General features: G+C 45.4%; 3 protein-coding genes across 3 annotated transcripts; all 3 read right to left on the reverse strand.

The window, feature by feature from the left end:
• Positions 1 to 26: 26 nt before the first annotated feature.
• On the reverse strand, positions 27 to 7,146 carry BDB00DRAFT_239489 (uncharacterized protein). The gene is made up of 5 exons (XM_053116610.1): positions 6,453 to 7,146; positions 4,924 to 6,365; positions 3,869 to 4,845; positions 597 to 3,805; positions 27 to 533 (listed from the first exon to the last, which is right to left on the reverse strand). The coding sequence occupies exons 1-5, from the start codon at positions 6,935 to 6,937 to the stop codon at positions 269 to 271; spliced, it is 6,378 nt and encodes a 2,125-aa protein (XP_052972536.1). The 5' UTR covers positions 6,938 to 7,146; the 3' UTR covers positions 27 to 268.
• Positions 7,147 to 8,896: 1,750 nt separating this feature from the next.
• On the reverse strand, positions 8,897 to 9,877 carry BDB00DRAFT_885531 (uncharacterized protein; the record flags this gene model as incomplete). Its single annotated transcript, XM_053128419.1, is given in 8 exon segments — positions 8,897 to 8,932; positions 8,947 to 9,192; positions 9,244 to 9,325; positions 9,402 to 9,487; positions 9,515 to 9,623; positions 9,635 to 9,665; positions 9,683 to 9,802; positions 9,847 to 9,877. The coding sequence occupies 8 exon segments, from the start codon at positions 9,875 to 9,877 to the stop codon at positions 8,897 to 8,899; spliced, it is 741 nt and encodes a 246-aa protein (XP_052972537.1).
• Positions 9,878 to 10,812: 935 nt separating this feature from the next.
• BDB00DRAFT_861857 (uncharacterized protein) lies at positions 10,813 to 12,338 on the reverse strand. Its single transcript, XM_053126051.1, has 2 exons — positions 12,271 to 12,338; positions 10,813 to 12,083 (listed from the first exon to the last, which is right to left on the reverse strand). The coding sequence occupies exon 2, from the start codon at positions 12,007 to 12,009 to the stop codon at positions 10,972 to 10,974; it is 1,038 nt and encodes a 345-aa protein (XP_052972538.1). The 5' UTR covers positions 12,010 to 12,083; positions 12,271 to 12,338; the 3' UTR covers positions 10,813 to 10,971.
• Between the last annotated feature and the right edge of the window lie 148 nt (positions 12,339 to 12,486).

Consider the following 12,486-nt stretch of genomic DNA (forward strand, 5'->3'; position numbering starts at 1 on the left):
CTTCTTCCAGCCCTTATTGCCACCCCTCTCTAAACCCACCCCTTCCTCTGTCAAATATATACATATACAGCATCCTTTATATACGCAGCTTTCTTTCCCCCTTCCCCTTCTGCTTTTTTCTTGCTTAATGTTCTTTTTATCTTTGGTTTTTTAGTATACTTTGCAGACAGAAAAAGAAAAGAATGTGACTTTTTAAATTTTGGGTCTTATGTAGATCAGAAAGAGATATGTGAATGATTATGTGTTATATACTATTTGTGTGTGTTTTTTACAATGTAGTCCAGCCACCAACATCGTAAGATGCTTCAATTTGTCTCGCTACGTATGCAGGTATACCATGTTGCAACCATAGTTTACGGGTATCTGCGTATCGCTTGGCAGCCAAAAACTGGGGTCGACCTCGTCGTAATCCTTCATCCACTTCACCATGTGCATCCAAATAAGGTGCTTGCATAAACCATCCATTCTCGTTATGGAGTACCAGTAAAGAACACCGTTTGATTAACAAGTACAAGCCGATCTCGCCACCACACCTATCAGACGAAGATTAACATGATTGCCAGTGGCCAGAAACCCAATTCATATGTAGCACTTACTCTAACATGTGCAAATTGCACTCGCCTTCTTCACCTTCAGAACAACAAAAGCTTTGAGCACATACAAATGTACCACAGAGCAGACAGACAGCTGGGTCTGTAGGTACGGTCTTGCATCTTGGACATATACGGCGCATACTTTCATCCATCAACGCGTCCAATCTTGTCGGTAATCGAATCAATGATAGTGGTGTTGGGAGATCTAATACGGTCCGCTGTGGTTCGCCTCGTCGCTCGGCTTCTTTGGCAAGTTGACCGCACCATCCAGCCACCATCTGCTCTGTATCCTGATGTCTCAGCAGTGTAGCCAAACTAGGAAGATGCAATATCCGTAAAAGGCGGTCAAACTCGCTTTCTTCTTGTGTCAATGATAGATCCACGATAAGGCCAAACCGTGCAACTAGCAGAATCATTGTGCGACGCAAAAATGGCAGTGCAAACGACTTGAGCAACTTGTCGAATCTGGCACTAGCACTAATATCGACTTGGCTATTGAGCTTGCTTGACACCATAGCAACAAACTCTCGCGTTGCAATGGCATCATCGCTATCGTTGGTTATTTCGCCGCCATCATTGTTTGCTTGATAAAGCGGGAGGGAGCCCTCTTGCAGCAAGCCAACAGTGATCTTGGTTAGCTCAGCCAACAGCAGCACGCGCATAAACGGATATACATCGGTCTTGGTAACTTGGACCAGATGGACCGAAAGTTCGGAAAGTATCATGAAGGGGTCATCAGTCAAAAGTGGGGCGTTGTCATAGAGACGGGTATTTGGGGCAGCCGCAGCTTGCTGATTGGTCGTCGTAGCCGTATCCGAAGCAAACAGCTGAAGCATTCTTTGTACAGCAACAGTATGCACTTGAACCATGGTGCTGCTATCGTGTGAAACAGGTGGAATGTTAAATAATCGCGAGCCTGAATGCGGCGGTTCACTCTGGCACATTAGACTTGCGTAGGATATCACCGTGTCGCTCAAAATACGCAACAGCATTTGTGCTTGACTAGGTAATTGGTCGTATAGTGTGTCGGATGAAGAGGATGCGCCTCGCATGGCTATCTCGACGGCCGCAATGGTATACCCGAGCACTCCCCAAAGTGTATCAACATTCTTGATGCTGGTTGACAGACTTCGAGTCGCTTCAACGCCACAGATATCGAGGATGGCAGAGAGGACATCAAATATCCGAGTGTATGCAGAGCTGATAGCAGGAATAACACCGACAGCCGAGCGGAACAGCATTTCTGGTGGGCCCAGTCGGTTCAACCGTTGTTGATGTTGTTCGTTGGCAGCCAGTCCAAGTAGCGTGGAAAACCCAGGAATTTTGTCCCGCGAGCTGCTATTTTCTCCGCGTAAAGATGGCAGTCGTGGTGCAAAAAGCATGTCACCACCAGCACTCCAAATACCGTACCCAGGCGGTTGTGATGGATTGATCGCATGCTGAAGCTTTTCTGCTGTCAAGTGAATGTCCGCTTGAAGAAAGTGGTTGTATGATTCTTCGTCTGCGTTGGTGAGCACGCCAGGATGGGATTCGACCTTGCCTTTCCATAGGATGGGCATCAGCACATTACCCAATGATTTGCACAGTGGGCAAGTGAATTCCTTGCGGATGCGGTTTTCAGGGTGGTTGCGCGTAAGTTGAGCCGTGTGTCGCTGCTCGATAGAAGCATAGTAGGCATCAAAGCACTTCATATGCATCAAATGACCGCATGTTGTCGCACAAAGACCAGCCTTGTGTCGGTCTGATGGAAAGCTGCCGCATGTTTGGCTTTCTTTATCGTCGCTGTTTGGTACTTGGGCATCAGGCCAGTCGCGGTCAAGACTGGGTCCCATCTCCGCCATGTTTTTAAATGTAGCGGGATTGTCCATTTCTGCCTCGCGCAAAATGTTCGATATCTGGATCAAGACAAGCATGCCGTACGGAAGGGATCGCTCGTTGACGTCTTCTTGACAAACAATGCATGTGCCTGTTGGATACGCGCATACTCGCTGAACCGTCGTAGCATCACCATCGACATCATTGATACCTTCTCCTTCGTTCTGCGCTTCTTCTTGTTCTTCCTCTTCTTCGTCGTAAAGATCTTCATTTTGCTCCATAAATGCAGACTGCGCTTGGGCAAACATGGCCATGATCTTTTGCTGCCTTTCCTTAGCCGCCTTCTTCTTTTGTTCTTGTTCAGACAACTCCTGCGTATTCGCATCCGCCGAAACATCATCATCCTTTTGTATGGTCTCAGAATACTGCTTTACTGCAAATTGAGCCTGGTCGCCACCACGCGTCTTCATTTGTTCCAAGATCCAATCAATCCGTGCGTGAGTTTCTTTGTATTGCTCGTCGTTACGATACTGGATCAGCACCTGGAATAAGCTCATCTCTTGTTCGCTGGCATCGTCAGGCGACTCAAATGTAAATACACGACCTGTTGCATATTGGCAAAACTCGCTTGGGTCTTGTACGGTCATGGAAAGCAGGATTAAATACATGGCCTCATCAAGCACCGTATCACTCTTGTGACTCTCGCGCAGGCGTCGAACGTTGTAAAGTGTGTACACTATCATCTGAACAATGACTGGCGAGCTAAGCAAACGCTCTAATCCTTGAAAAGGTCCTTGGACCCATTCGAAAGGCTTTGGCAGCACAAAAAAGGTCGATTCGTCCTGATCTGGATGTTCCTTCTTCCACCGGTTCTTGAGCACGAGTTCCGCCTCACCACGGTTATTTCGGCTGTAGTGCCAGAAATAGGGATCCACCATGTTAAAATACTCGTCACGCAACTCATACCGTCCAGAGTCATTGAGCGTAACAGGTTCTTTAAATATGGCAACCTCGTTGAGGATTTCGTCAAAGTCGTGGTGTTCAGTCAAACGTTCAGGTATCCGCTTGACGAGTTCCGAGTAAACTGTGTGGCCGAGGCAAAGGTGATGGACAATTTCACGTCTGATCTTGTCTTGAACCGGCTTGTGTGTGGCATTCGTGCGTTCAGAGACACACAGGATCAAAAGATACAGAATTTCTTCCACCATAAACGTAGACTGCATGTTATCGTATTGACCGTGTTCAGTGTCACCTGTAAACCATGGGACTAGGTCGAAGCGATCCATCAAGGTTGCAAGCACATAGTTGGGGTCGATCGTTACGAATGCGAACTGTAGGAGGAAAATATCACTGTCGTAGGTTGCTTCACGGAGTGATATGTCACGATAATGGTGGACCTGGAAAAGAAACAACAGTTAGTGACTTTATAACCAAATATGATATTTTCACTCATGTCGTACCTGATTTCGAATATTGTATCCATTCCTAACCCAAACACCAGCTCTAATCTGCGAAGAGAATGCCAGTGTGCGAATAGGGAAATCCAAAATACGAGGTAGCATATCCGTGTCCATCGAATTGAACAGTGCGACGGCGTTGGCAAATCCAGAGGACCATCCTGATTGTTGCAAAACATCATCGGTTATCCAGCTTGCCGCCTCAAGAACACCCGCCAAAAGCCAGTGGAGTGGATGATGGAAGGAAACCGGCTCGGAGGAAATATCGTACTTGATTAGACTCATATCGCCAAGGTAGGGCAAGGTGACGGTGTGTCGATTTACACTAGTTGTTGCGGGAACCATACCGTCTTCGATGGTACCCACGCCCCACGCATCAATGGCTTTAAGTATCCTAGCAACAGCACGGACCAGCGTTTGTGCAGATTGAATTTGTTGCTCCGATGTCTCGGACGGCAATGCATTGTAACAGTCAGAGAATGCACGGCAACACTTGGCGATCTGCAAGGTGACATTGAATGCATTGACCCATATTTCGGATTCGTATTCGACATGCGTATCCTTTTGACATAATTGTGGATTCATGGCCTGGAAGAGCGAAATGAGGTCGAGATAATGCCGTAAGAACACTGGATCTTGGGCAAGCAACGGCTTGAGAAGGTCGACGTTGAGGATATAGCGTAAGTCGTGGAATGCGTTAAAGTATCGGCGGGTGCGGAAAGCCTTTGATTCACAGCTAAGTCTTGTTGGTAGATTAGGGCGTTCACTAGGTGGAAGATAGTAGATTTGATCGGTGGTAAAGAACGCTGCTAATGTAGAGCAAATGAGACCGAAAAAGTAATATTCGTTCACGAGCAAACTGCATACTGATGGCACAGTGAGGAGCTGGACAGAGAACAGGATGAAGGCACTTTCAGGCTCTCGATCCCGGAACAAGAAAGCATCTGCCAATCTTGCGTAGTTCCGTACTAGTCGCTTGCCTATTTCAAAAAACTTCATCAATTAGCAAAGCTATCCTGTTCACTACCACTCAAAGGAGCAAAATATACGAAACTTACCGAATCGCTTCTTAAACACTGGGTTGGATCCAAGTGTTAAGATGTAAAGCTCGCGCAAAGATATCCGTACTTCTTTCCAAACTCGGAGATCATAAAGTAAGAAATAGTCGAGTCTACGCTTCTTTTCAAATTCGCGCTGGATAGCCAAGGCCAAGGCACGCGTTTCATTCATTTCTCTGACAGGGATCAGTTGACGTGGTATATCAAGGAATGCAGCGAAATTCTGTTCTTCTAGAGCCAAACGACGATGATCTTTGACCATTGGTGCTGGATCCCATTCGATGCTGGCGATATCGTTTTGGTTCTGATATATAATCGGGTAATTATCAGGATCGATATGCTCGATAACAGGTACAACAATATCCGCTGCTTCATCTGGCTCGTCCATCTCGACATCCTCTTCTTCCTCGACTTCTTGTGTATGGGCCACCAACATTTCTCCTTGCTCTGATTCAGATCCATTCATCACTGTGTCGTCCCCACTTGCAATGTTATAATCTTCCAAATCGTCTTCCTCATCTTCTGACAAGAGTCGTACCGGTGGCGAACCTGTTGTAAGAATAGCAAGCGGCCGTGGTAACTCCCAGCAAACACAAAATTCCTCACACAAGATTGTCCGGATAGTGTCGTTCTCGTTCAATGGAAATGGAGCCCGAGCAAGCTCCTGAAGCCAGTCGATCAGTACAGCACATACTTGTTCTCGAAACACATCGCGTGCTGGTTTAATCGTTACACCAAATCCAATATTCGTCAACGGTGCTGCCATGGACCGTAGTTCGTCCAAGTTAACTGACGTTCCGAGCTTTTCTCGACCTTGCATCTGGATTGTCTCGACGATACGTCGCGCATGTTCATAGTCGCAAGGCAAGGCACGCATTACCGATTCACACACGTCTTTGAGTGAATGTGTCTCGTCGTTCCATGCAATTAATGAATAGAGCATATCGTCATCCACAGCCTGTCGCGCTGCACTCGCACTCTCTTCTTGATTTTCCTTGTCCATGTCCATATCGTCATGAAATTGCTGCTGTGCGCGTTGCTTTCGCTTCTTGTGCAGGCCTGTCCGTGCTGGTACTTTCATTCGGCGAAAAATGACACACTCGTTCTTGTTCCACTGGATGATTTCGTCGTTTGTAGCTGGTAATGCGATTTCTTCGGATGCAAGGGAAAACACGCAGAGGATAAAATCGAGGATTGTCGTTAAGCATTTGCGTATGTGCTTTTCCATGGCTTTGGATGAAGCTGATCGCTGCCCAGGCGAGAACGCTGCACGAGAGCAGTGAGCGTCGCACTCTAATGGCACCTTCCATGCCTCGGGGTCGCCGCAGTCGCAACAACCGCCTGAGCCAGGGCTGATTGATACGAATACAGTGTGGTGTTCGTGATTGCTGGAATGAAAGCACTTTGAACAAAGCACACACGTATCATCAAGACCGCAGTTTCTTTTGAGACAATGAATATTAATACACATCAGCGTCCCTAGCTTGATCCGTATACAAGCTTTCAAATCGCAGAAACTATATGCTTACCTACACCGGTAAACCGGTTCTCCTTTGCGAAACACTCGGCCACAGCGTTCAAGATGAGGTCGTTTGTACGTGTGCATGTTGCTGGTGTTGCTGTTGTTGTTGTCCATGTCTGCATCCTCTTGTGCCTGACTTAAACCAGTGCGATCGCTTGTTCCTTCATCGTTGTTACGCGTACGTCGATGACGGTGCAAGAGTGACCGATCGATCGATTCGTCAAATTCTCGACGATCTGGGAAGAAGTGTTGCTGCATCAATTCGTTCTTGTTTTTCCAGAGCGATGCATAACATTTCTGCAGAAGAGCCCGTTTAGCTGCGTCGTCGAACGTGTAATCGAAAATAAACGGTGTTTGCCACAGAAAAGTGGCAAGATCGTACGATGCATAAGGTGTAGATGGGTCAATGGTAAACGGCATGGCTGAATTTTCCTGCTGTAGCTGTTGGTGGTGTTGCTGATCGTCGACACTGCTGAGTCGACGTTTCGACATGTTGGAAGAACAAGAGAGAGAAAGACGAGGAGACCTTTACGAACGCATGGAGGGTTTGACACTCAGATTCAGTCGAAGCGAAGAACGCCCGCAAATGCAGCAGCAAACGGCGTGTTTGAACGAATCAATCGCCCCGTCACCATAATAGTGGGTAGTAAATCAACCTCAGCTAGACATCCTTAACAACGCCATCCAGGGGGGACCTCATAGTAGTCCATCGTTTATTTGTTTTGTTGTAAAAGTAAACCGCTATCTATATAAGCTTTTTTTCCCTTCGATCATCTGACTTGATACGGTATGGTGTACATATAAAAGCATGGATACCCAAAGAGCAACTGTTGCCATCATTCAAGGATGAGAAACCCTCACAACCTGCAGCCATTTTCAGCACCCAAGTGCTAGGGCAAATCGTGCAGCTAGGTAATGCTCTACTTTCCGTTACGAGGACCCATGTCAAAAGTAGGTTGTATACGACTAGAAAAACACCCGTACTAAGCGATTATTGCGTATGCGTCAAACAGACAAAGAAAAAAGCCAGAGTGGCGTTTATCCTGATAATGGCGGAACTCAGAAGTAATAATGAAGAGGGGAGTGATGGGAAAGACTTACAAGATTTTGCTGTCGAACTCTATATGCTCAATGTAAGCCTCCTCGAAAACCCTTTTTTTCACTTTTTTTTTTCTAAAATTGACAAGAAGTGTACTGTACTCAATTTAAGGCCTAAGCGGCATATCACCATTTTGTGTGTCGGTGACCCTGTTCTTACCAGACAAAGTATATAATCAATTCGAAACATTGTTGCCCACTCAACCTTCTTTCAGACACTGGTTTTAGGAGCGATAAGATACAGCATGTATAGATTCGCGGGTGCTAAAGACGATACTCAAATTCCACATAATATGTACTTTAATCGGTGTAAAAAGAATCACAAAAGCAATTGATATCTTATATACAAAGCTGCATCATCCATTTCTGTGTTAGTGAATGACTCTCTAAGCAATCCAGTCGCTCAAGGACGAGGATTAAGACGAGGCGAGTCAATTCTCCAATACTGTTAAAATAGCTTTCGGCCATTCATTCGCACAGTCTTGGCCGATCCACACTAATTGGAATGAGGTTTTCTCTGGTCCGACCGGTTGGCTCCCTTCGTAGCGTGGGCTAACCGCCCATCAAAGCGCTGGGTTATGTAGACGACGCCCTCTTCTTCCACTCCTGTCTTAATGATTTTCGACGACTTTAAGACTCTCTGTCGCTATATAGCCGTGCCTCCAATGCCAGAATCAAGTACCAGAAGACAGCTACGTAGCTTAAAGTTACCAAATTTCTCATGTATTACATGTTTTCCCCAGTGCGCTATATTACTCTCACTTTCCCTAAATCCATTGGTAGTCTCGGGATTCTGGATGCAAGATTACAACAACAGGCTTAGCACATTTAGATGGCTTGCTACACTTTTTACATCTAGATTATACCATAAACTTTGTACATGTAGCTTTGCCTTGCCTGTTATGTAATCTTGTCTTCAGTCTCCCAACCACCGCCAATGAATTCGGCGGAGGAGGCCGTTATATCATATCTATCATAGGTTGCGTGGTTATTATGTTTGATGGAAGGTAACCAAGCGGGTATAGACTGGTGTAGTTATGTTTTGGTTCTGTGCTTTTTTAACCATTAGATACGTGCATTTAGAATGAACTGAAGATATTGGAATATCTTTCCTTGCGCCAAAAACATATTCATCTAAAGAGACACTCCTGAATCAATAGGGAGAATGATGTCACTGCATTGCTTATTGAGACGTTCAATTAATGACAATTGATAAAATCGGCATAAAGACTAGAAAATCTTTGTGTTGGTGAGGCACTTTAATTACAATTTCCTGTTCAAATATGGATCCCAAGGATGGTCTTCATTTTATAGGTAGAGATTTTCGCTTTCCTTATACAAATCCAAATGGTATCATAATGTCGGCAGCTGAGCATTTGTAGCGGGAGCCTTCGATAATGTACGATGATACGTAGCATTTTGAAGAGGTCATCAAGGGCGTTTATTATATCATTCTTTATCTTGGGTTTTGCAACTGTCACAAGTTCATTGAGCGTATAGATACTAGGATGGAGATGTGTAAGTGCATAGAATGTAATTGTTGTTCCAAGTGCTTGAAAACACAACACGCCGGTCAAATTGCTGATGACAATCTCCAGTTTTGCAAACACTCCCAAGCGGTAAAAATCTATGATGCATTCATAACGATCCTTGAAAACCAAAGGAAAACAATTGGTCTTGCGCTTAGTCGTACTCATAACCGCAGCATCTGATGGTCCTTCAACTTTCAGTTCCCCAAAGCATGTACGAATGGATGGTTGGTATCGTTCGTAAAGACGGTCACTTCATAATCAAGTCGTCGTCCCATATCTATGCCGTTTTCAGGGATGGTGTTCGTGCATTTGGCCTTTTTCTCAACCATTTATATGCAAGTAAAGATTGAATGAGGGGGTGAACAATTGAACAAGCCAATTCGAATTCACCCATTTCGCCTGTATCTAAATCCTTCATGACAGATAGGAGTCACTCGACCGCAACAATAACACTTCCTTCTGGGCCATCTTTTGTCATGGCAAGATTGATAAGCTTTTGTCGCGTACCCAAGTTGCTGGTTTTATTTTCATGATACATTGGAGGATGCCTTTGATAGACATGAACAAGCCAGGGTCAAGGATGCTTGGTACTACAAGGATGTGGAACCGTCTCGATGTAAAGTTGCCAACAAAGAAGGAGGGAAATGTTCGATTGGCACAGTTTCGTATCTTACGGGATTTTGTAGTACCAGCACGGATGAAATGCACCTGTGAACAACAACGAAAACTATATTAACAAAATGTAGAGTCAGTTGAACTGAGAATACTTACAGAAGTCCTTGAAGCATCGATCAACATCCATGTTGTTGTTGTTGTTGTTGTTGTTGTTTTTAAATAAGCAGTTCATGCGTTGCTGTGCAGGAGCAGCATGATTTCCAACAATTTAGAAGCACGATGCTGTTACTGTTGTTGCAACTTTACTGTGTGCAAAAATGGAGATAGTTTGATATGCAGCAGTAAGTATATATGTTATTGAATCCGACAACGACTGTGTACTTTCAATCGCAAAGAGTATAGGTACTCGCATATGTCATGATGAGCATCAAAAGGTGAAAATTCGGATATAATGTACTATATAATATCGTAGCACTGAATAACTCGAATCCCATCAGCGTCAACATCTTCTCCAACAAAAGCTCTGCATCTATACAGTACACTCTGTGGGCCGACCGCCTAGGACCGTGCAATAAATAATAATTATTTCCAAACATGTACATATTATTCTATTTTACCACCGACCACATATGATAACAGCCGCATTGATCTGTGGTTTTATCAAGATATAAAGCAAGGCAGTGCCATTTTCAAGATGAAAAGTAATAAGAGTCCTCCCTTACAGCAGTACCCTGCTTCTGCCAGTAACAGTGCTACACAGACTGCTAATTTTGATGAGGCTTGTGCGCTTCTTACTTAGCCAAGACCTGAGATCTCTGTGGGAACATGCAGCACTGGTGACACACACAAGTTATTCTTCTCTTTGTCCATGCAGAGAGAACGAATCAGCAAACAATAAGGTATGATTTTGCACGCACGTGAACAATAAGGACAACATCTCCAACAAATCAATAATATTGATACACTCGCTCTCTTTCTCTCTGACCGAATCTCGACACGCACAAAACAGTATAAAGGGAAAAGATGAGTGTGAGCACAGCAATACCATCTCGATAAGAAGAAAACGAGGGACTTCAGGTAAAGAAAAAGAATATACAGATCACTTGTGAAAAAAAAATATTGAAAAAAAAAAAAAAACTGTTCAGCCACAAAGCGCCACAGGTTATATAAAAAAAAAGGAGGGGTAACAAAAAAAAAAAGAGTATAGAGCAGACCCAGAGAGGCCAGTGAGATTGAATAGTATGCTTAGGTAATTCATGGGATGCAAAGGTGCGACTTGTCCTAGTCGTCTCCGTGAGGAAACGAAGCGGGCAATAAGTCGGGTGAGGATGGGGTGGAGGATGCAATAGAGATCGAATCCATATCTATGTCGTCGTCGGTATCGTCGCCATCGTCATCATCGATCCGGATAGACTTTTCGTCATCGTCATCGATCTCATGACCATGCTGCTGGTGTTGATGTTGATGATGATGGTGGTGGTGCTGGTGGTGGTGAAGGTAATGATGGGGTTGTTGTTCCTTGGGTAATTCGTCCTGTTGTGGATGGTCTCCTTGCTCCTGTCGTGCTTGCTCTTGTTCCACTCGCTTCGTATCCAAGCTCACAAGGATAGCAGCAGCTTCCAGCATTTGCACTTGCTGGTGTTTTGTGAGTAATAGCTTGCTCGTCAGTTCCCATTCGTCCGAATGTTCCCACCGATGCTTTGAGAGACAGCTTGGGTGCTTGTACACTTTTCCACAGTCCTCGCAGCGATGCAGCATCTTGCCGCTACCACCATGCGTGCTGGTGCCGGTGCTGCCTTCCCGGCTCTTGCGGATGGCACCATTGCTGTGAAAATTTGGAAGCGACGACGACGACGAGGAGGATGATGATGATGATGCCGTCGTATCCAATTTCTGGCGGCCATGATTGCTGTTGCGAATCGTCCGTCCGCCCGTGGCAGCAGCAGTAGCAGTAGGCGATAAATGATGGTATATAGGGGATTCTGCGCGTTGTGGCAGTAGCTTAGTGTTGCCGTTGTTATTGCGAGAGTGTGGGGAAGAAGACTGGATCGGTATCGGAGAGGAGGAATGCTCAATGGTATAGTTCTCAGGGAGTGACGTAGAAAAGTGCTGCAACGTTAGCGCATTAAAGTGGGTCGGCAGTGAGTCTCTGCGCTCTTGTTCCTTGGACGGACCAACGTCTGCATTGGCAATGGAAGCCTCATCACCGTAAGATGAGTTGGGTGGTGACGGAAGGCTCACGGCAGGACCGAGGTGCTTCACGGCAGCAACTTTGTCTTGCTGTTGCTGGCGGAGCTGGAACGTAAGCGAGGACGACATTCTGGAGCGACTGGGAAGAATGGAAAATGAAAGAAGTGAATGAAGAGTAAAGAGTAATAAAAAAAAAGAAGGGCCTGCAGAGTGAGTTAGAGTGAGGCCAAAAGGAGGTGTGCTTAATAGGGCTAATAGTGTGTGTGTGTGTGTGTGTGTGTAAAGGTGGATAACGACAGTGCCTGGGTTCAGGATAGCGGAGTTGTTTCCTGATAGCATCTTGCAAAGGGAAAAACGAAGAGAAGAAGAAGGATTGAATGAAAGGAGTACCTTTTTTTTTTTTGCTTAACGAAGCGTTGCCGTATTTCTTGTGTGGGATGTGGATTAAAGAAGAGAGAAGAAAGAAAAAGATTATTGGCACAGAAAAAAAAAAAAAAAGAAGAAAAGGCAGAGGGCGAAAGCCACTGGCGCCTGACCCCCCCCCCCCAAACCACCCCCACGCACACCCCCTTTCCCTACCACCAAACCCGCATGAGTTTACTAAAT

The sequence above is a fragment of the Zychaea mexicana genome (genome assembly GCF_025766255.1).
Source record: "Zychaea mexicana strain RSA 1403 chromosome Unknown BDB00scaffold_203, whole genome shotgun sequence".
Taxonomy (NCBI): Eukaryota; Fungi; Mucoromycota; class Mucoromycetes; order Mucorales; family Lichtheimiaceae; genus Zychaea; species Zychaea mexicana.